This window comes from Cryptomeria japonica, chromosome 11 (assembly GCF_030272615.1).
Source record: "Cryptomeria japonica chromosome 11, Sugi_1.0, whole genome shotgun sequence".
Lineage (NCBI taxonomy): Eukaryota > Viridiplantae > Streptophyta > Pinopsida > Cupressales > Cupressaceae > Cryptomeria > Cryptomeria japonica.
Genome location: NC_081415.1, coordinates 566,971,991 through 566,995,718, shown reverse-complemented (window position 1 = coordinate 566,995,718; position 23,728 = coordinate 566,971,991). Strand labels below are relative to the sequence as shown.

At 37.0% G+C, this 23,728-nt stretch overlaps 1 protein-coding gene and 1 pseudogene across 1 annotated transcript; both read left to right on the top strand.

The window, feature by feature from the left end:
- The first annotated feature begins 18,067 nt into the window (after window positions 1-18,067).
- Window positions 18,068-18,430, top strand: LOC131027760 (uncharacterized). Its single transcript, XM_057957849.2, has one exon. The coding sequence runs from the start codon at window positions 18,068-18,070 to the stop codon at window positions 18,428-18,430; it is 363 nt and encodes a 120-aa protein (XP_057813832.1).
- Window positions 18,431-18,684: 254 nt separating this feature from the next.
- LOC131027759 (CAAX prenyl protease 1 homolog) lies at window positions 18,685-19,501 on the top strand (annotated as a pseudogene).
- Window positions 19,502-23,728: the final 4,227 nt, after the last annotated feature.

The following is a 23,728-nucleotide window of genomic DNA, read 5'->3' as shown; positions in this document are numbered from 1 at the left end:
ATGTATGGTTTCATTTAATTATTTTGTATGGATTCATTTAATTATGTTGTTGTAAGGTGTTTTAAGTGGTCTTAAGGGGATGTAAGGGGATAATTGTGTCATTGATATAAGTTCATTAAATTTAAATATGTAGATATAAGTTTATTAAATTTTTGAAGATCATTAAACATACATAAACACTTAACTACAATGAACAACTAAATTAAATTTTAATGACTAAATTTTTATGCTTAAGGGGAGTTAAGGGGATTTAACTAGAATGAACAACTAATTATGTTGTCTTAAGGTGTTTTAAGTGGTCTTAAGGGGATTTAAGGGGATATTTGCATCATTGATTCTTTTATATTTTTACACATGCATGGATTCATTTTATTCATCTATGTATATTCATTTAATTTATATTTACACATATATTGTTTCATTTAATTATGTTGTTTAGATTCATCTAATTATGTTGTCCTAAGGTGTTTTAAGTGGTCTTAAGGGGATTTAAGGGGACCTTTGCGTCATTGATTCTTTTATATTTTTACACATGCATGGATTCGTTTTATTCATCTATGTACATTCATTTAATTTATATTTACACATATATTGTTTCATTTAATTATGTTATCCTAAGGTGTTTTAAGTGGTCTTAAGGAGATTTAAGGGGATATTTGTGTCATGGATATAACTTCATTAACTTTAAATATATAGATATAATTTCATTAAAATTTTGAAGTAAGTTCATTAAACTTGTACATAAACACTTAACTAAAATGAAAAACTAAATTAAATTTTAACAAGCAAATTTGTTTAACAATGAGCAACTAAAATATACATAAACACTTAACTTTCATGTACAAATACAATTAACTAGAACACTTAACTAAATTCAAATGACCTAGAGATTCTATCATTTAAACACAAAACTTTCAAAAACGTAATCTATATGTGTGTGTGTGTGTGTGCAAAGTAGTATGAAATGCAAATCTATCTAACACATACACATTGATGCAGAGCCATCCTTGTAACCTACGAAAAACCTCAAAATGTATGACATTGACCCCTCAAAAAAAGATTGGGATCCTATCAAGACAAGGCTCTACATCTTTAGTTAAATCCTCTCACCATCTTCAAGACTCATGCCTACTCAATCTTAGGTACCTTGCTCCAACACACTCTACGATACCCCAAAGGGTTACTGACCATTTGTATACTATTTTTGGGTCATACAAGACTCCCTAAGGTCAGACCAAGCACCGATTGTAAGGATTCATCCCCATTCCATTAGAAACCTACATAATTAGGCCTAGTTGCTTGTAGCCCTTTTTAGCGGGTAAAGGGACCTTAAGTTAAAACTTTCTCAAACAACATAGCAAAAAAATTATGGATTCAAGTACCCTTTTTGAAGTTACACAAATCCCCAAAAGGAAGTGTCAGGTTCTGACAAAAAAAGGACTGAGCCGGTAGGATGTTGATTGTCCTAAAGGGCTAATTAGGCCTCCATTTGTGAAGCACCTATATCCAGATGAGTGAATCCAGAAATTACAACCCCATGGGCATGTGGGTAACCATAAACCATAAGGGATTCCAAGGTTACACACCTAGAATCATCACCATTTACACACAAGAGCAAGTTTGTTGTTCAAAATCTAGGTAGCCACATAGAGATGTCTACCTAGGGTTTCTTCAAACACACCTCTCCCTTGCTCCTCCTGCAAAACACTTTTGTAATCCTATAATAAACTGACCATAATTTCATTTCACCAAATCCCATGGGTCTCAAATTGATAAAGTGCAAGGTATGGCCATGGAGGAGGAAAAACCCAAGGTAAACCCTGGTTTTTCGGGAACCTACTGTAAAATTTGAATATCAGGAGAAAAACACATGACTATAACTTCAAACTAAACCCCAAAAAAATTTAACTCTCCTCTAAAACCAATTCATATCATTGGGAATGGATCTTAATCTGTACAGTACCGTACCACGGACCAAAACTCCAGAATTGCAGGAAAAACTCTGAATTCTATTAGTTTGTTGTCACCAAAACTCTCCTTTGTACAATCTCTCCTTGGGAATTGGAACCAAAAGGTGTATAAACCACTCCAAAAATTCTCTCAACCAAAACCAAGAGGTTAGAGTCATTGGAGGAATTTCAAATAATCAAAAATGTAAAAAGTGCATAAAAGCTGCTCATGACAACTTTTGACAACTTTTGCAAAAGTTGTCAAATTGTCATATTTCACCTCCTAATGCCTTGGGAAAAGTCTAACCCCTCCTAAAACATCCTATAAGAATTAAAACCACTTGGATAACTATTTCCTACACACATTTGATCCACTATTGTCCAAAAGTCCTAATTGGCTTATAGAAATACCAAAATAGGAGTTTGGCTCACAAGATGGGGTTCTTTATTACAAACACACAATGCATGATTCAAAACCTATACAAAAAATTATAAAGACATATTTGATGCCTTATCCTCCCTTCTCAGAGTCTAATTTATCATCTTGAAGGGTTTAATAGGGTTCTCCTACACCATACTCCCCGGAAGAAGAAATGTCAAGTCCACTTGAGATGAGAGTCCACAGGTCTGCACCATGGTCTTTGATATGTTGCTCTGTCATCTAGATGGCTTCAGAATCAGGTTGTCTTTTCCAAGCCACCAAATACTCTATGTAAACTTTACTCTTGGTTCACTTTGCAACCTTAGTGTCTATAACCTTATGCAACTTTGGTGGTTCATGTTTGGGAATGTCATCATCTACAATAATTCGAATTGTGTCTTCTCCTGCACCAACACTACATTTATAAAGAGTTAAGTCACAAACATTAAAGATACCTAACAAACCAAGATCATATGGGAGTTGAAGTTCATAGGCATTTGGACCCCATTTCTTCAAGATTTGGCAGGGTCTAATCTTTCTTTGCATTAGCTTTGTGTATCTGCCTTTTGGAAGTCTTTCCTTCTTCAAGTGAACCCACACCAAGTCTCCCACATCAAACTGAACATCTCTCTTCTTTTTGTCAGCATGAGATTTATATCTTTCATCAAATTGTTGAAGATAAGTCTTAAGTTGGTCATGGATTCCTTGATGATGGTAGCAAAGGTTTCTCCATTTGCACTAAAGGCTTCTCCTTGAGGTAGCTCTCTCAACTCCATCACACCCCTTGGGTGGATGCCATATACAATCTGGAAAGGTGACTTACCAGTAATCCTATTTACTATATCATTATAGGAGAATTATTCCTGAGACAATATACTATCCCATCTTTCTCCATGACTATTCAAGCACCTTAGCAGATTCCCTAGTGACCTTTTTACAACTTCAGTTTGGCCATCCGTTTGGGGATGGTAGGCTAAGGAGAAGGATAAATTTGTACCAAGCTTCTTCTAAAGGGTCCTCTAGAAATGACCAATAAATTTCACATCCTTATCAGAGATTATAGTCCAAGGCAACCCATGTATCTGGACAATCTCCTTGAAGAACAAGTCTGCAACATAAGAAGCATCACAAGTGGTTTTGCATGGCAAGAAATGTGCCATCTTACTACACCTATCCACCACTAAAAAAACACTATCATATCCTTTCCTTGTCCTTGGTAATCCTAAAACAAAATCCATACTTATTCTTTCCCATGGTCTTGAAGGGATGGGTAAAGGCTGGTATAGGCCTACATTGGTAGACTTTCCCTTTGCCTTTTGGCAGATCACACACATCCCTCATAAGTTGAGACTTTGTCACATTTTTATCATCAAAACTCTTAGGTTTTTGACATCTTTTGGTTTGCATAGTAGTAGTGATGTATTGTAAATTGACTATATGTATTCCATGTGTTAAACCTAAACTTATGAAAACATGTTTGAACTTTGCCGATCTATTCCTGTAGCCATGCCATTTATTCCTACAGCCATATGATTTGTTCTTGCTGCTATGCGGATTATTTAGGGTAATATCATATGTGGATTAGTAGATGTGTTAATTAAATAAAATGTGTATCTATGTCCTTGTAAGTTGTTTTTGTTGTAGTGCAAGTAATAAATGATGTCACAGTGGATATTCTCCTTTCATTCTTGAAGAAGGAAAAATCATGTAAGAGATAACTGAAGATCAAACAGAAGAGGAGTTGAGTGAGCGCAAGGTACAGAATAGGCGGAGAAGCCAGGAAACACTACTGAAGTCTAACTTTAGTGGGTATTGAATTTTCAAAACACCACCACGGCATGCAAAGATTGTGGTTCAGTTTAGATCCATGTTTCTTGCAGCCAAGCTCTAGTTATCTTCTTTAATTAGTCAATCATCCACTGCTTCTTCTGGGAGTGATTTATGTTGTCTATTTTAGTTGATCTTCTCTTTATTAATAAGCTCTTCCTTTTTCTTGGAGGTTAGATAGAAGAGAAAGAAATAGAGTAGAGGATTTTTAATAAGCATTTTTAAGTTTCTTTTCAAATATATGTAATCACTTTCCAGAAGTAATGAATAAAAATTATGTTGTTCTGATCCGTTAAAGGTAGTTTTTTGGAAGCTTGATATCACTCATCCAAGGGGACAACTTGGTGAGTGATCATGTATGTGCTCATTGAAATTAGTTTTTCTTTAGTTGCAGTAGAAGTTCTTGCTTTGACTATTCCTGCAACCACTAGAAATAGATCTACTGATTGTTCCTACAGCCATGCCAGAACAGAGTAATTTCTGTTATCTATATTAAATCTTTCTAGCATTGTTTTTATAATTTTTTCCTATAGCCTTTCATAATTTCCATTCTTGCCTTTACTTTTCACATAATGTTAGTTGCTGTAGTAATGCAAAATAGCCATTGAAGGAACTTAGTGCATATATCGTGCAGACCCATTTCAAGTACTATGTCCTTGGGTTGATAACTAAATGAACACTAGCCATGAAAATAGTAACTTTACCAGATGAATGTCCAAACTTCGGGTTGAGACTTCAGTTAGAGTTATTATTATTATTGTTGGAGTAGACATTTTTGGCATCGTTGTCGAGGATGGTGTCAAACTAAGAACCTCTTATGGTTATTATTCTTTTTAGTTTTAGTTAATTATTTTGGTATACTTGATCTTTTGAAAAATTTCATGAATCTGCATGCATAGAAGAAGAAGAGACCCCAAAGGTAGATTCCTGCCCACTCATTATAATCATGTAGAAGATAATTTCCTAGATATAAATCCGTTTACTGAACTTTACCAAGCCCAACATAATTTGAACCACCCTGAATCTGAATTTTTGGAAGGTAGTCTTCAGTTCCTTTTTAGTCTTCATGAAGAAGAATTTCCTATAGTAACATTGCCCACAAGTCCAATGCAAGGGAACCCACCTCCTGGTGAGAATAATCCTCCACCACCACCACCAGGTCCAACGTTTGAGTTTCCCATATCTGATCAGCATGATAATGCTAATCTCAAGAACATTTCAGCATCTTCACTCCCTAAATTTTATGGATTGGTGATAGAGGATCCAGACACATTTTTGTTTGAGTTTGATGTTCTCTATAGGAGTTTTGACTATACTATAGATGGCCATAGACTCAAAAATGTTCCTGCAACTTTGAAGGAGTCATCCTTGAGATGGTTTATGAGCTTGGGTAGTAGCACAACCAATACATGGGATGAGATGAAATGGTTGTTTCTTGCAAAATACAAAGATTATTTTAGAGGTACTGATCGTCATGGTGATGATATCTTTAGAATGACACAAACTAAAGAGGAGAGTCTTGAAGATTATCTGGAAAGGTTCCTATTTAGTGTCAAAAAGTCCAAGCATAGTACTCTCAATGAAGATTCCATCAAGTTGATTTTTTTGAGGGGAATCAATGATGAATGCACTAATTCTTTGGATCTTATGGGAGAAGGTGACATTATACAATCCACTTGGGTTGAGATAGGACAAATTTTCAAGAAGTATTCTTGATCTGCTTCTAAGAAGAATAGGAGATTTAAACTAGGAGCACCATTATCAGCATCTGGAACTGGAGTTTCTAGATTGGAACTTAGTCTTATGTTAAAGTACATCAAGGAGGACATTATAAACAATATGGATACCCAGTTGGATACACTGGCAGCTAAGAAGAAGCATGAGGAAGTTGATACATTTCTTGCAGAATTTTGTCCTCATTGTAAACAACAAAACAAGGATTGCAGATGTAAAATGGCTGCAAATGTGGAGGTACCTGACTTCAAGCCAATTCAAGGTGAGGATGAGCAAGTCTTCTATGTTTCTCAAAGAAGACCAAATTTCCAACAACAAGGTATGCCTCCAGGTCCACTTTCTTTTTCTGGTTATAGTGGAAACTCTTATGCACCGAATAACCAATGGCAATCACCATATTCTCAAAATTTTGGTATTTATCAAAATTGGTATGGTTCTCAAGGCCAAGGGTAGCATTTTGGTAATAAAATGCCATAGTGGTAGCAGCCACAAGGGAACTAGTACCCACCTCAGGGACAAGGAAACCAATTTCAAGGGAATTGGTAACCTACTTCTCAATGGAGGGGGAGCCAGCCATGGAATGCCCAATCTCTTGGTTATCAACCACCTATCTAGCAGCCACAACCTCCAGCACTAATGCCTCCTCTTGCAGCCACGGCTATACCTCCTAAACCAATGCAGTTGCCTACTCAATCATTGCCAAATCCTAATATTAAGTCTCAGCAACAACCACAAGCTTATTTAGCCGATCTAAATCAATACCTAGCCTATTCTTTATCTCTAAAGGATATTCACCTCCGATCTGGGACAACTCTGCCTAATCCCTCTCATCTAGTTATCATTAAGGTACAAGAGGAGAAAGAGATATCTCATCCAACAAATACAATACCTTAGAACCAAATATTTCCACCATTCCCCCATAGACTACAAGAAAAGGAAGTTCCCACAGAACAATAACAAAGCTTTGATATTATTGATCAACTGAAGCATATTTATTTTAAAATTACATTGTTGCAAGCAATAAAAGATGTTCCCATAAATGGTAAGGCACTGAGAGAAACATGTCTAAAAAAACCAGGCAGGAAGAAAAAGGATCCACAAACACTGCATGTTATGGGTCAACTGGCAGATACTATGTTAGGCAAAATTGCCATTCCAAAGTATTTTGATCCAGGTAGTCCTATTGTGAGTATAGTCATTAATGGCAGTCAAATAAAAAATGTTTTAATTGATTTAGGTGCAACCATTAATGTAATGACAAGGGAAGTAATGAAACAACTTGAGATCAATAGTTTAAGGCCTACACTCATAGTTCTACAGCTTGTTGATAGCTCTATAGTGAGACATGATGGTATCATTGAAGATATAGTAATTATTTTGGATTCCTAGGAATATCCTCCAGACTTTATGATTTTATCTCCAAAAGCAAAATTGGGAGGATATCCGGTGATTTTGGGTAGACCTTAGCTTGCCACAGCTGATGCATATATTGGATGTAGATCAAGGGATATGACTATTTCAGATGGGAGTTCTACAAAAACATTAGCCTTGTATTCTCTAGCACGACCCCAACTTGAACAATAACAAGTCGTTTGGCCTATTTTGGGAGAAGAATTTGAGGAAGTTGACTCTATTAATGATGATTAATCGAGGGCCATTCATGAAATTATATAATGAGGAATAAATTCTTTATAAAATTTTGATAAATGAATTAATAGAAGAGAAAGAATTGTAGGAATTGGTTCCAAATGTTGCAAGTTTGGACTTTCCTGCAGCCACTGATATATTGCATACTCTGTTGCCACAAGAATTATCTTCTTGTAGCGTCCTAAAATTGTGACACTCGCAATTTTGATTGCATTTCGGTGTTCATGATGGCGACGCAACACGCAACCTGAATGGAGACCCCGAAACCTGATTACGACACTGAAAATTGCATTTTCTTGTACCCTGGCCTGAACCTCCTTTGCACCCTGCTGTCCTGGGAGGTGGGACCAGAGCGCCCAGTGCCCTGGTCCTTCAGGACCAGGGTGCCCAGTGCCCTGGTCCCCAGGACCATGGCGCCCAGCGCCTTGGTCCCTGGGTCCTATTTTGGGCCCGGTCTCCTAAGGGGTCTCGGGTCTTTTTGTTTGCAAATTGGAAATTAAACTTTCCTGGTCGGCCTAAGGTCGGGAAAATCAGTCTATCAGCCCTAAATGACAAGTATATAAACTACATTTTTCTCTCTCATTTGGCATGAGAAGGACATATGTGTACAAGCGTGGAAACTATACTCAAACATTCAAGCATTCAAACATTCAAGCATTCAAGCATTCCTTCTAAGTCTCCATTCAAGGATAAGTGTTGCATTCAAGTCAAGGATTCAACCATTGAAGAGGAGATCACATACAACATCTATACCTTCGCACATAAGGATACAAACATCCTTAGAACAAGGTATTAGTACTTGTTTTATAGTCATTTACATTTACAACACTTGCTCATTTCTTGGTTAATTCCAAAACCGGGGTTTGACCTAAAGGCAAACCCCTAATCCCTAACCCCCCAATCATCTTCGCTTTTCTGTGTGTAGGTTGCAGGTACGTGGCTGAAATTGAAGATCTGGAATCCTTGTGCAGAGACGAACAGATCCCCCTTCATTTCACGGATTTTTTGGAGGACCGTGGCACCGGGCGCCATCGTCCTAACAACTTTTGCTCAAATTTGCAGGACAGCGCCGTATCGACATTTTACTGCTAATTCCAGGTCTGCAACTTCATACTGTATCTCTATCTCAGTTTATAAGCGAATCTTTGTCATTTTCTATGCATTCCTAGCTTAATTCTTCTATGCACATTCTTTACAAAAGAGGGTAGCCTTGCTGTCTTAACCCTTGAAACTCATTTAGCATCCAATCTTGCATTGTGTGGGATTGGATCTTGTGGGTTTCAACCCCTCTTTTGAATGTAAAGTCTCTCCCCTAAGTGAAAACCATCAACCCTAGCGAATCTCCCTTCTCTCTCCTCGAAGTTGGAAGAGGGGAGAGCAACTAGGGTTCGATCGCGATTTTCCGCTTTACACTTCTTCTCATTTTTTTGAGATGAACTAGATTAATCTTACTATTAAGATAGAAGTGGAGTTGAATAAATGTTTGAATATCAATAGAGATCTATCAAATACTCAAAAAGAGGGCCTTGTGGACTTGCTAAAACTTCATAAAAATGCTTTTGCATGGGATTACAAGGATATGCATGGGATAGATCCAATAGTTTGCACCCACCATATTTATATAAAGGAAGAGTGTTGCCCACTTAGATAGCCTCAAAGAAGAATCAATCCTTCCTTGAAAGAGATAGTTAAAAAACAATTGCAAAAGTTATTAAAAATTGGGTTTATCTATCCTATCTCTGACAGCGAATGGGTATCACCTCTGGTCATAGTCCCTAAAAAAGGAGGAAAATAGAAGGTATGTGTTGATTATAGAACTCTGAACTTAGCCACAAGAAAAGATCATTTTCCATTACCATTTGTGGATCAGGTATTGGATTCTCTAGCTGGTAAAAGATATTTTTCATTCCTTGATGGATTCAGTGGCTACAATCAGATCCAGACAACCCCCAAGGATCAAAAGAAGATAATATTTACTTGCGCATGGGGGATGTATGCATATTTTGTTCTTCCTTTTGGGTTGTGTAATTCTTGAGACACTTTTTAAAGAGAAGTGATCAGTATCTTTTCTGATATTTCTCAAGACATTATGGAAATTTATATGGATGACTTTACAACTTATGGTTCTGAATTTGAGAAAGCATTAGGTAATCTAAAAAAAGATTCGCAGCAATGTGAAGACTACAATTTGTCATAAAATAGTTAGAAATGTTTCATCATGATGGAACAAGGAATAGTCCTTGGTCATCATATCTTTGTAGAAGGCATCAAGGTGTATCCAGTAAAAATTAAGGTCATTCAGCATATCAATGACCCTGTGAAGCAAAAAGATGTAAGAAGTTTTCTTGGTCATGCCAGATACTATAGACAGTTTATCAAAGATTTTAGTAAAATTACAAGTCCCTTATTTTCACTACGTACTAAAGATATGGAATTTGAATGGACCCCAACATGCAATGAAGCTTTCTTAAAGCTTAAGCATGCTTTGACTCGAGCACTGTTTCTTAAAGGCCCAAATTGGTCTCTACCATTCCAAATCCATACAGATGCTTCTGATTATGCAATAGGAGCATTGTTAGGACAGAAAATTGACAAATTGGAAAATGCAATATATTATATTAGCAAGAACTTGCAGGGACATGAGTTGAATTACATAGTCACAGAAAAGGAAATGCTAGCTGTCATATATGCACTTAACAAATTTAGACATTATGTCACAGGATATCCCATATTTTTGCATATAGATCATACTACAATTAGATATCTCATGAATGAGCCATCAATTATTGGTAGATTATCTCGCTGGTTATTGTTGATGTAGGAATTTGATATCACAATTATTGATAAACCAGGGAAGTCTAATGTGGTTGTAGATTATCTTTCAAGACTTCAATTACAAGAAGATTCTACAGTGATAGATGACGCTTTTCCAGATGAACATTTGTTTCTCATTCAAGCTCACACTCCTTGGTATGCTGATATTGCCAACTATTTAGTTGTTTCTAAGATGCCAATTTATTTCTCTCCTAAGGAAAGAAGGTTGCTAGTCAAAAAAATCTTTAACTTCTCATGGATTGCTGATTGTCTATTTTACGCTGAACCTGACCAGGTCATGAGAAGATGTGTCAGAGAAGATGAAACGTATGACATCCTGCATGCATGTCATGATGAGCCATGTGGAGGCCATTTTGCTGTCAAAAGAACAACACTGAAAATACTCAATACAGGATACTATTCGCCCACATTACATAAGGATGTAGCATAGTACACACAAAAATGTGACAGATGTCAGGGAATGGGAACACCTACAAAATTTGATGAGATCCCACTATATCCATAGATATCAGTTGCACCATTTGATAAATGAGGATTAGATTTTGTTGGCCTAATTGATCCACCTTCTAATGGCAAATCTTATATTTTTGTATGTACAGACTATGTAACAAAATGGGTAGAAGCTCGTGCCATGACACATGCAAGAGATAATAAGGTAATTGAGTTTCTTTATGAAGAGATATTTACAAGATATGGAGTACCAAGGGAAATTATCTCAGACCAGGGACCTCAATTTACTTCAATATAGATAACAAATATGGTCAATGAATACAATATAAGGCATAGGAAATCTACTCCATATCATCCACAAGCTAATAGACAAGTAGGAGTTACAAATAGAGAGATTGAGGCTATTCTTACAAAAACAGTATTGGTTCATAAAAAAATTGGTCTCATAAGCTTTCAGAAGCAATTTGGGCATACAGGACAACCTGGAAAACACCAATTGGTTTTACACCTTTTGAGATGGTTTATGGCAAAACAACAATGATGCCTATTGAATTTGAGCGTAAAACTCTGAGGATAGCTTGGCAATTAAATATGACATTATCTGAAGCACAGAAGGAATGCATTCAACAATTAAATGCTCTAGATGAATGGAGGAAAATAGTTGTTCAACAGACAAAATTGATTCAAAATCAAAGAGCAAAGTGGCATGATAAATATATCAAGGACAAGAAATTCAAAGCTGGTGACTGGGCACTATTGTATGATTCCAGATATAAATATGCTATGGAAAACTTCAAACCAGGTGGTTAGGTCTGTATGAGATAGAAGAAGTTTTCCAGAATGGAGTTGTTCGCTTATCTACAGTTGATCCTATTTGATTCAAACTCTTAGTAAATGGTCACTGACTACATCTATATCATAAGCCGACAACTAAACAGGAGTTCCTGCAGCAATTTGCTCGATAGGATGAAACAAAGGTTCCTACAGCAGCAAACAAGGTTCCTGTAGCAACTGATAATGATCTTGCAGCAACTCATCAGTTTCCTATTGCCGTTGAGCAAGGTAATAAAGGTAAAGTTCCTGCAGCCTCTACAATGAACATGTTTTCCACTTCATAATAAAATATTTCCATATCTTATGGGAATATTTTTCTTCATAAATAAAATTCCATCCATGTCATTCCATCCCATGTTCTTACCTGTCATTTCACTTCATTTCGTCGTCATTTTTTGTACAACTACAACTATGTGTATATTGTGTTTTTTTTAATTATGCATTAGTTCATTATGATTATATCTTTTTTAAATCTGCTCCACTCCTTGAAATATCGTCAGCTTGTGTGGACACATGCTAGGTTAATTTTGGGGGGGTTTTTTATGGTTCGATTTCCAAAGTGATTGATTATCCATCCTTTCAGGTACTCCGAATTGATTTGTTTCCATCATTGCTTATCATGCTATTATTTCACGCAAGGGAATAATAAATTCTATCACCAGAATTGAGATATGTATGGGAATTTTAATTTAGCAAGTCTGTCAGATATTCTGGTCTTCTGTTTCTCAGCTACAGAGTAAAAAAATAGCATAGTAAGAGATGGATGGTGATCCAATTCGCCATGAGCCAATGGTTCATGAAGTGTTTCTACAGGATTCTCTTTTTGAGCATTATTTTAGACACTAGAGCTAGCTGGATTACTTCTTAAAAATCAGAGATTATAATGAAGAAATTGCTTCAAAATTTATGCATTCCTTTAATGAAGGAGAAGCTACAATTAAAGGCTTGAGGGTTATTGCTACGAAGTAGCGAATAGTAGAAGTAATGGGGTTGTCGCAGGAAGGAGAACTATTTCCAGAATTAAAAGATGCAAGGAGCGCCAGGGGAGAGTTCACAATTCCGATGGATGGACCCCTAATGGTGGACAAACAAGGAACAAGAAGGGTTTCTCTGCCAGCAAAGTGTCCTCAGGTAGCTTTGTATGTTATGAAATACATTACATGTGAGGGGCGATATTCAAATCTACATTCACCTCATTTTAATTTACTTAGTCATCTACGACATGGCTGGCGAGTGAATGTTCCTAATTTCTTATACCACCTCATTTTTACAAGCGCTAAGGAGACACAAAAAAATGGAAATCACTCTGTTAGCCATCATGGATTGGTTAAGATGCTTGTACAATGGTCCGTGAGAGATGTTTCACAAGTAGAATGGGGTGTATTTGAGGATATACTGCAGTTTAGGATTGAAGATGCCCCTATTGGAAAGAATCCACCAGTTGAAGAAGAAAATGTTGCGGAACCCTCTTCCCCCGTAGTTGGTGAAGATGAGGATTTGCTTGTTGCTGAAGGAGCCACAATTATTATGGAGGAAGAGATGAGGGAGGCAAATATGGAACAACCCTCTACTTCTCTTCAAAGAGATTCATCAATTCCTCGAAGAAAAGGGAAGGAGTTGGAAAGGGATGAAATAGATGAAGAACCCATGGCCCAGCCACAGGTAACTTAGATTCCTCCTACAGCCAAGAGGCATAGGACAAAAAGAAAAACTCCTGCAGAAACTGAAGCAACTCCTACAACCACTCCAAAGGTTTCTGTGAGAAGAACACGTAGTAAGACACAAAAATCTCATCCTAAGGGTAATCCGACAGAGGTTATTACAGTGGAAACTTCAGAAGAAGGAAGCCCTGCAGCTATTGAAATTCAAGAAGAAGGAATCCCTGTGGATTATGAAATCCAAGTAAAAATTGATGAGGACAGACTAGGAAATATTGTTTTTGTGGCACAACAACTTGAAGAAACTGTTGGAAATATTTCTCAGTGGCCTGAAGAAATTGTTGGAGATATTCCTGAGCAGTTTGATGAGACTGTTGGAGACATTCTACAACAGCCTAAGGAAAATATTGGAGAGATTCCAACACAGATTGAGGAGTTTATTGTGGAAATCCCACGGTCTAAGGTAGCACCTATTAGACCTCCTTCATCCCTAAGGAGTTTATATATTGCTTTAACATTTTATAGACAATGGGAAATAAAGAGGGCTAGGTTGCAAGGGATTATTAATAAACAACAAAAAGAAATTGAAAAGAGAGATAACAAAATTGAGGAATTAGAGGCAGTGTACGTCACCTCCAAGGGTTGATGCAGTGCACTTGAAGGAGCGGTATTTGAACTTCAAATTGAACCGCATTATTAGGGAGCTTAGCCCCTCCTTAGAAACACCAAAAGAATTATTTTATGCTTACCAAACCTCCCCACCGACTGTGAAGAATTTTCTATGTGAATTGTACTTACATAACTATGTTGTACCCTCACACATTGACTGGAACCCTTTATTGTATATTGGGAATATCCATATCAAAGTTTTAATGTCATGGATCAAAAATGAGATCATCATGGGGGCACAAGCCAAGGAATATGAAAAATTAGAGTTTGAATGTCCATTACCATTAAGGAGAGAATCAAAAGCACCAAGAGTTCTTTATTATGAATGGCAGAAATTACTGGTAAGAGATGATGTTAGAAAATTAGTGCTTCCAATGAGAGAAGAAATCTATCAGGCATATGAGCATTTGGTTCAGACTGACAGGATAGCTACAATAGAAGGGTTAACTCAGTGCAGGAATAATTTACCAGAACGGTTAAAGCAAGGAGAACCTTATTCACTATAAAATTTTCAAGCAGTCATGCATAGAGCTCCGAGATATATACAGTTAGGCAAGGAGAAAGCCAACAATTGGCTACCATTGATCTTTCAGCCCCCAATCCTTATGTGGCCACTTTTGGCATATTAGCCTACAGAATAGAACTATGATGCAGTCATAGAAGAATCAGCTAGATGGTCCAGGTTGGAAAAAATGAAAGGATTTTATTGGAACTTGGCTTCATGGGGGATAGGTTAGGGCACCATTGGTGATTTCAGAATTACTACAAGAGTCAGAAATTTTCCTTTTGTTGTAGGATCAACAAGCTCTTAAAGTTGGGGGGCATGATAAGTTGAGACTTTGTCATGTTTTTATCATCAAAACTCTTAGGTTTTTGAAATCTTTTGGTTTGCATAGTAGTAGTGATGTATTGTAAATTGACTATATGTATTTGATGTGTTAAACTTGAACTTATGAAATCATGTTTGAACTTTGTCGCTCTATTCCTGCGACCATGCCATTTACTCCTGCAACCACGTGATTTTGTTCTTGTTGCTATGCAGATTATTTAGGGTAATATGATATGTGGATTAATAGATGTGTTAATTAAATAAAATGCGTATGTATGTACTTCTTTGTTGTTGTTTTTTAGTGCAGGTAATAAATGATGTCACAGTGGATATTCTCCTTTCATGCCTGAAGAAGGAAAGATCGCGTATGAGATAACTAAAGATCAAATTGAAGAGGAGTTGAGTAAGTGCAAGCTACGACATAGACGGAGAAGCCAAGCAACACTACTGAAGTCTAACTTTAGTGGGTATTGAATTTGCAAAACACCACCATGGCATGCAAAGATTGTGGTTTGGTTTAGATCCATATTTCCTGTAGCCAAGCTCTAGTTATCTTCTTTAATCAATCAATCATCCGCCTCTTCATCTTGGCATGATTTATGTTGTCTATTATAATCGATCTTCTCTTTATTAATAAGCTCTTCCTTTTTCTTGGAGGTTAGATAGAAGAGAAAGAAATAGAGCTGAGGATTTTTAATAAGCATTTTTAAGTTTCTTTTCAAATATATGTAATCACTTTCCAGAAGCAATGAATAAAAATTATGTTGTTCTGATCCATTAAAGGTAGTTTTCTAGAAGCTTGATATCATTCATCCAAGGGGGCCCACTCGGTGAGTGATCCTATGTGTACTCGTTGAAATTAGTTTTTCTTTAGTTGAAGTAGAATTTATTGCTTTGACTATTCCTGTAGCCACTGGAAATAGATCTGCTGATTATTCCTGCAGCCAAGCCAAAATAGAGTAATTTTTGTTATCTATATTAAATCTTTCCAACATTGTTTTTATAAGTTTTCCTGTAGCCTTTCATAATTTCCATTCTTTTGTTTCCTTTTCGCATAATGTTAGTTGCTGCAGTAATGCAGAATAGCCATTGAAGGAACTTAGTGCATATATCGTGTAGACCCATTTCAAGTACTGCATCCCTAGGTTGATAACTAAATGAACACTAGCCATAAAAATAGTAACTTTACCAGATGAATGTCCAAACTTCGAGTTGAGACTTCAGTTAGAGTTATTATTATTATTGTTGGAGTAGAAAGTCCTCACAAATCTCCTTACATCTTCCTATAGTTTGAGCCAAAAATAGTGTCTCTTCACCAACTATAGTGTCTTGTCAAGACCAAAATGGCCTTCCATTTGTCCACAATGTTTCTCCTTAATTATATTCATCCTCATAGAGCATTTGGGTATGCATAGTTGTGCACCCTTAAACAAAAATCCATTTTGAATCAAAAATTCAAAATACTCAACATGAAACCGTTCATCAAATGAAGCACATACCTTATAGGCCTCACCAAAGTCTTCATCACCCTCATACATGGCTTTCAAGGAGTCTATTCCAACACTCTCCAACTAAATTTGATTTGCAATTAAGACTCTTCTTCTCAAAGAATCTACCACCTTATTATTGACCCATTTCTTGTGCTTAAGAATGAAAGTGAAATCTTTTAGGGTCTCTACCCATTTGATGTTCTGGTGATTCAAATTTTCCTGACTATTTATAAAGATAAGGGCCTAATTGTCTGTGAAAACTATGAATTATTTTGGTAGCAAATGGTGTCTCTGCTTTTTCAAGGATTAGACTAGAGCATATATCTCTAGGTCATAGGAAGAATATCTTCTCTTTGCCTCATTAAACTTCTCACTGAGAAAAGAAACCCTCTTGATTGAGCACTGCCCCAATAGCCATGTGACTAGCATCACACTCCACTTGAAAGATCTTGTTCAAATTAGGTAGGGAAAGGAATTGTTGGGACTATTTAAAATTGAGTCAAAGTTTAGAGGCCCATTTCAAAATTTTGCCCTACATTTCCAAATGATTAAAATAACTCAGTTTGAATGGCCTAGTTTGCGAGAGGGTAAAGTGGAGCCAGTTGATTTTCAAGGGGTAAGGCTCAAGATTCTTGTCCTACACCTTTCATTTGGCCTATGCAGTGATGTGAAACTTTTAGAATTCAATTTGGATAAGTTTATAAGGTACCCATTTCGAGGGGTGAGCTGAAAGTGCATTCTAGGCACAAATGCAGATTTTATTGAGTAGACTACTTTGAGTGATTACATCTTTTGCCTTGTTGATTGTCATGGAAAATTTAAAAATGGATTCAATTGTATGCATAAAATTGAGTTACCCTACAAAATTTCAAGTCTTGATGAATCCATTTGCTCAGTTTTCAAAGCCAAATCCATTTGCAGTTTGTGTGGTTTGACTAGTCCCTGTTTTGACAGCTAGTTGGAGCCCTATTTCGCACAAGTGTAAAAGTTGCCTCACTAAGCATCATGTCAGAATGTTTCTTCTAGGTTAATGCTGATATAATTGATGAGCTATGTTTCCAGTTTCAAGCTCCTACCAATCTGTTTAGTCAGTTTGCAAAAAGGTTCATTTAGCTATCATTTTCAGTTATCCGTACTTTCAGTGCCGTATTAGTTAATGTAGCCATTTTTATAAGCACGCCATTTGAATCCTGTCAGTCTGGTGATCCAACTGGGAATTATAAGTTTTAATATGTACTTTTAAGGTACCTATGTTTTAAATTTGAGGGCCTACGAAGGTCGTTTGATAGTTTTGAGAAAGGCGTCATGTGTTGCCAGAACATTGACTTCGTCAGGTCCGCAGTGTCGACAAAGCCAGTTGGGCATTTTCACCAATTAATATCTCTTCTCTCAGGACTCATTTTGAGAAACCGTTTGGTAGATTTAATTCTTGCATATTAGATTACACGCTTGTCATATGGCGAGATCTAGAAAGGTGTTTTGACAGGTTTGAAAATTACGTCTTCGCGATTAAATGCGAAAATGTGGCATAATTGCCTGAATGTTGCAAATTTCAGTCTGATGATCCGAAAATGATGTCGATCATTTCCAGAGGTGTGTTTGAGGTGTCTGAAGCATTTCGAAGGCCAGTTGTATGAAAATGAAATTTTTTTTAGTCAAGCCCACATTGGGGCCCGACCTGGCTCAGGCCCGTGCATTAAAAACAACAAAATTGTTCTTAGTAAATGACTTCATTTATAGATAGCCCTGCTCAAGGTTCCCATCAAATTGCTATGGGTGAGATCGATCTAATGCCTGATATATCAACACTGTGTTGTATCCCCTGGTCCGACCAAGAGAAAATGGTATTGGTTGATATGCATTCAACACCCGGCCAACCTTGGGACTATTGTCCAAGGACAACCTTGAGAAGAATTGCAACTAAATTGGAAGAAGAATTTGGTTTGGTTGTAGGTATTGGTTTTGAGAGCCATTTTTATCTTCTAAGAAGGGAAGATAAGAACAATTGGATTGCAATTGATTCCACATCGTACTGCTCAGCTGCAGCCTTTGATGGTGCATCACCTGTTCTGTTAGATGTTCTTTAAGATCTTCAAAGCATGCATATTTCTATAGAGAAACTGAACACAGAGGTACGAGATGGTCAATTTGATGTAGCATTGGGGTATTCTGCTTGTGTATGTGTTGCTGACAATTTAGTCTTCCTACGAAAATCTGTAAGGGCAGTAGCAAACAAAAGGTCTCTACGTGCAACTTTCCTTCCCAAGTACTTCCTGATGCATATTGGTTCTTGTTGCCATGTACATCTAAGTTTATGGAAGGATGGCAAGTAACAAAGTTAATGGCTGAAGATATGTCGGTGATGCAGTATGGTATGTCTAAAATTGGGGAAGAGTTTATGGCTGGTGTCTTCCATCATCTTCCATCTATAATGGCCTTTATAACTCCATTGCCAAATAGTTATGACCGATTGCAGCCAAATACAAGGAGTGGTGAGCAAAGAGAAGTTTCAAAATTCTAGGGCCTATAGTATTAACAAGAGTCACTTTCACTTTATCCATGTTGCAGTTGTAATCATTGCGGACTCTTTAATCTTATGTTTTAGAGTGCTACCATGGGTTTGGCAGAAATCAGAAGTTGTAGTTTTAAAGTTAGGGCTGGATCCTCAAAATTAAATCATTCATACGATAGGATTTTTGCCAGCTATTACTCTGTGGTCTCAATTTATAGAACTTCCCTTTTCATTGTATTCAACCTCTGTCTTTGAGTATCGACATGGGTTTAATAACAAACTATTTCACTATTTTTTAGAGACATGCTCGTTAGTTTGGGTCTTATGGTTTTGCTTGGACCACCAATTGTTGTCGCAGTTGTCATAATTTTCCAAGAAGGAGGTCCATACTTAGCAACTTACCTCTGGGCATTTACGCTGGTTTTATCAATTGTGATGATGTCTTTGTACGTAGTTCTTATTGCTCCACTCTTTAATAAATTCACTCCTCTTCCGGAAGAAGAGCTCAGGTCATATATTGAGAAGCTAGCATCATCTCTTAAATTTCCATTGTGGAAGCTCTTTTTAATTGATGGATCAGGAAGATCGAAGTCATAGCAATGCGTACATGTATGGTTTTTACAGTAGCAAGCAGAATGTGATTTGAGAGAGCCCCCCTCCTCCAGTGCGTGAATGGTGGACGATTTATAAACTTGCAGACAAATGCAAAGGGCCTTCTACATGGTGTTTGGAGGCCACACAAGGGATTAAAAAAAACCTTAGAACCAATGCAATCTGCCAGTCCTCCCTCTCTGTGGCGTTGAAAATTTCATCAAAATCTTCAGCAAAGTCCAAGACGCCATTAAAACTCCCAGGCAAAACCTTGAAAGTGCATTACAAGGCAAAACGATATTATCCCACATTGGTGGAGGGAGGGAAAGTTTTAATATTTATAACCAAGGCCTTACCCAAGTATAATGTCAAAGCCTCAAGGCTTTTGACGGATGGTGCCTATGGGCGCCCAAGGTGGGCCCACGCGCGGGCACAAATCTCGAGGTGATGGAGGAGGTGACTGAGCGGTGACTAGGTGGACCCCATGTAGGCACGCTTCCCAAGGCAAATAGGTGAATTTTGTAGAGAAGGGCCAACTTAACCTGTGAGCAGGTTGTAGAGGACCCGACAAAGCATGTGATTTTAGAGGCCGAAGGTGCTCACCAGTTAAACCCTCTGAAATGGTGAAAAGGTTAAAGATCGTGCAGGTTCCAGCCGATTGGACGATTCGCACTATTTCGCGAAGGAAAGTTGCTCGCCAGTTAAGGTCCGCAAAACAGCGAAACACAAAATGGTGAAAATGCAGCAGGTTAAAGAGTGAGCATGTTTGGAGAAGATCGACGACCTATGCCATTTCGTGGAGTGTAGATGCACGTCGGATAAAGGCCACAAAATGGTGAAAGCTAGGTGGCAGGTCTTGTCAGTGGTCTAGCAGGCGGGCCCTGGTGAGGTGACAGTCTAGTGGCGATGAAGTGGCGATGATGTGGTGCAGAGGTGGCACCTAGGTGGACGACAAGCAAGTGGACACATGGTGGAGTGATGAGGTGTCATCCCAGGTGGCACCCAGTGGACCCCATCAACAAATCAGGTCCCGCCATGTGGCAAGGCATTAGGCACAAAAGGAGCAAAAATCAAAATTAAAATTAGTTAATGATATAGTTTCAACTATAGAGAAAATTCAAAAATGTAAATGACTGTGCACATGTTGAGGATTAATTCGCCCAGGGTCTCATTTTTGGCCAAAATATGAAGTGTTATATATCGCCGCAAAGCTCTTGGAATGAGGAATCCGGTCAAGTAGTTAATTTTGACAAATGTGGGATATTTCAAGAGTAGTTTCCATGGGAGTGAAATTCAGTTAGAGAGGATATACTTGGCAATTTCAGTTGCAGATTTGATTTTCTTCCCTCTCCTTTTTATTCCCATTTCTTCTCATTTGTAAGGGTTCCAAAATTTTGGAGGAAGTGCTCCAGTGTGCATGGCTTCCATTTTCTAAATTTCTTGACCCAAACTTGTAAATTTCCCATGATATTGTCTCTGTGTATGTATTTCATTGTTATGAATTGAATCCTCAAGGAGGCTTATAATTTGTCATCTCAAGCAGATTGTATGATTGTTTGTAGGCATTCTTCAATGAAGAGTTTAAATTCTATAATCAGTCATAAACAATGGAATGTGTCCGAGATTTGATAATTTTATGAATGGATTGAGTAATGCATTAGTACAAGGTAATAATGCAAGGATATTTTGTAAGGAAAACCAATTTGCAGTGGTGATTGACATTTTGTAGTTCTGTGTGTGTGACTCTATTGCGCAATGAACAAGGCACTGGTGTTTGACAGATTTGGGGATGGTTTCAGATTTATATTTTAAAAGACAAATCTATTTCCCTTTATGTTTAGGGGTGTGTTCTTCTCATTCCAAACTCTGTTTTCATTTATGATTTATATAGATCTAGCCAATCTATAGTGTGTTTCTAGATTTGGTGAGCTTGTGAAATGATCTATCTGCTTAGTGTTGATGCAGTTATGTGTTTGTAATTGTTGTATTCAAAGCATCAAAGGGTGTCCCCCCTAGGTCTAATAGAACCTGAAGTGCAGGAGGATCAATTAGGGTCCTATGTTATGTTGTCCAAGCCCTGATGTGTTTCATAGACTAAAATTTGCCATTCCATAGAAGGATTGCAGGTATACTTGGGTTATCACTTTTGGTGAACAACAAAAATGGTGACTCTGCTAGGGAAACAAATGGATATAAATGCTTGATTGATATGGTTAGAGGTTGAATGTGTCCCTAGTCTTGTCAATTTCATATCCAGCTAGTTTGTCCATTGTGTATGCATAGAGTGTGACACTGAATTTATGAGTTATAAAATGCTCCTTGTTCTGGATCTATAGAATGATATGTGTTTATATCATATTTTATGAAGGAGTAACAGTGAATTTATATTGTTGAGAGTTGTAAGATTTCCTTGCAGCTGTATGCAAATTTTTCCCCAATTCCTTATTGGGTGGCGACTTTGTGGTTCATACCAGTATTAAATAGCCTGGAAGAGTGTTTGTTGCAGCAAGATCGAATGAGTAAAGAGAATTAAATTTGTGATTGAATGGTTCTGCTGTTCAAAATATCCTCTGTGTAAGAGGTGGCGACTTTGATGTAAAAGACCGTGCTAAAAGTGAAGTAAATTTCCAGATCTACAAGAGTTTATAGCTACAAATCTCCAGGTATTTTCAGAGGTTTCAAATGCAAAGATGTTTGTTCTGAAAATTAGAATGTGTAATGTTGTTTTCCCATTTAGTGAATAACACTAGTTGAGAGGGAAAGAGAGGATCTCAAAATTGATTTGCATATCTATGCTGCTAAAATATTCAGTGTATGTTACCCTTCGTAGTATGCAAATTTGGAAAAACTTTGTGTCAAGCAATATTATGAATAGATTTGGATGATGATATGTGCTTGAAGAGTTTCAGTTTTTTATACAGGATTGTATAGTCATTTGTGGAAGTAGGAAAAAATGAGCAGTGAAGTTTTTCAGCCTTGTGTATTTCCACATAGAGCCATGCCTAGTAAACCGGAACAACCATGTAATAGAAAGAGTTTCAGTATGAAGTATTATGCTCCTCTAAACTTTGAAGGTATTCCGGGTTACCCAAATCCCATACCCACAGAAATCAGAAAGTATTTGCCTATATTTAGTGGGAAAAAATTAGAATTAGCATGTCTGCATGTGAAAAGAGTTTCAGATTTGATAGGAGAATTTGAAATTTGTCAGGAAGATATATGCATGAAATTGTTTGTTTAGTCATTGAAAGAAGATGCAAGAGATTGGTTTTCTTTTTTGCCAGTGAATTCTATTACCTCATGGGAAGAATTGATTTCAGATTTCATGGATCAATTCGATGAGAAGGTGAGTGATTATGACTTGCTGAAAGAATTCACTTATATACAAATCAGGGAAGATGAATTGGTACCAACATTTAACATCAGATTTTTACAAGCATTGACTAAAATTTCTAGAAAGTATAGGTTTGATGATACGATATGTCTGGATAGCTATATGAGTGCTTCTGGTAAGAAGATGGGTTTCCTATTGAGAAACAAAGAACCTTAGACTTTGTATTCAGCTTTTAACATAGCTAGAGACATTGAAAATAATTTGAAATTTGGGATAGCCAAGAGATTTGTGTCTGTTGTAGTTTCTTATCAAAATGCCTTCAATGGTGAAATACCATGTGAAGCTCAACCAATCATTTCGTCTCTAGGTGCATCAAGTTTTGTAGTTCCGAATGGTTTTGTTGATGCATGTGCTTCAAATTTGAATGAGAGTCAAGATCCTCTGATGTTAATGCTAGTCACCTCTCATAGTAATGATGGAATGATTAGTGTGCAATGTTGTGATAATGCTGATACGGAGATTGATATATACAAAGGATATGTACCATTTGATTTGTATGCCAGTTATGTTGACTATGTGACTACAAATTACCAAGTTAATCATGCATCTCCTAAGGTTAACAATAATGAAAATTATGGTAATGATGACCATCTATCTTTAAATGTTGCTGATGTATTTGATGTTCAAATACCAAATACTGAAGGATCACCAAATGTTGCTGATTATGTAAGTGAAGTTGTGCAATATGATGAAAATCAGATTTTGGTTAAGTCTGATAAATCTGAAAATGAAATTGTGAATGATGTTGATAATGTGTTCAGTGCAAGTATACCCAGTGATGAATGTGTTTCAGAATGGAGTGGTGTTACTGATTATGAGGACAATGAGTTCTACTCCCAGCACCTTGAAGGTATGCAAATGAACAATGAAGATCAATTTTAGAATGTG

Excerpts from the sequence above, each read along its gene's own strand:
- LOC131027760 (XM_057957849.2), top strand. The coding sequence starts at position 18,068 with ATGACTTCATTTATAGATAGCCCTGCTCAAGGTTCCCATCAAATTGCT.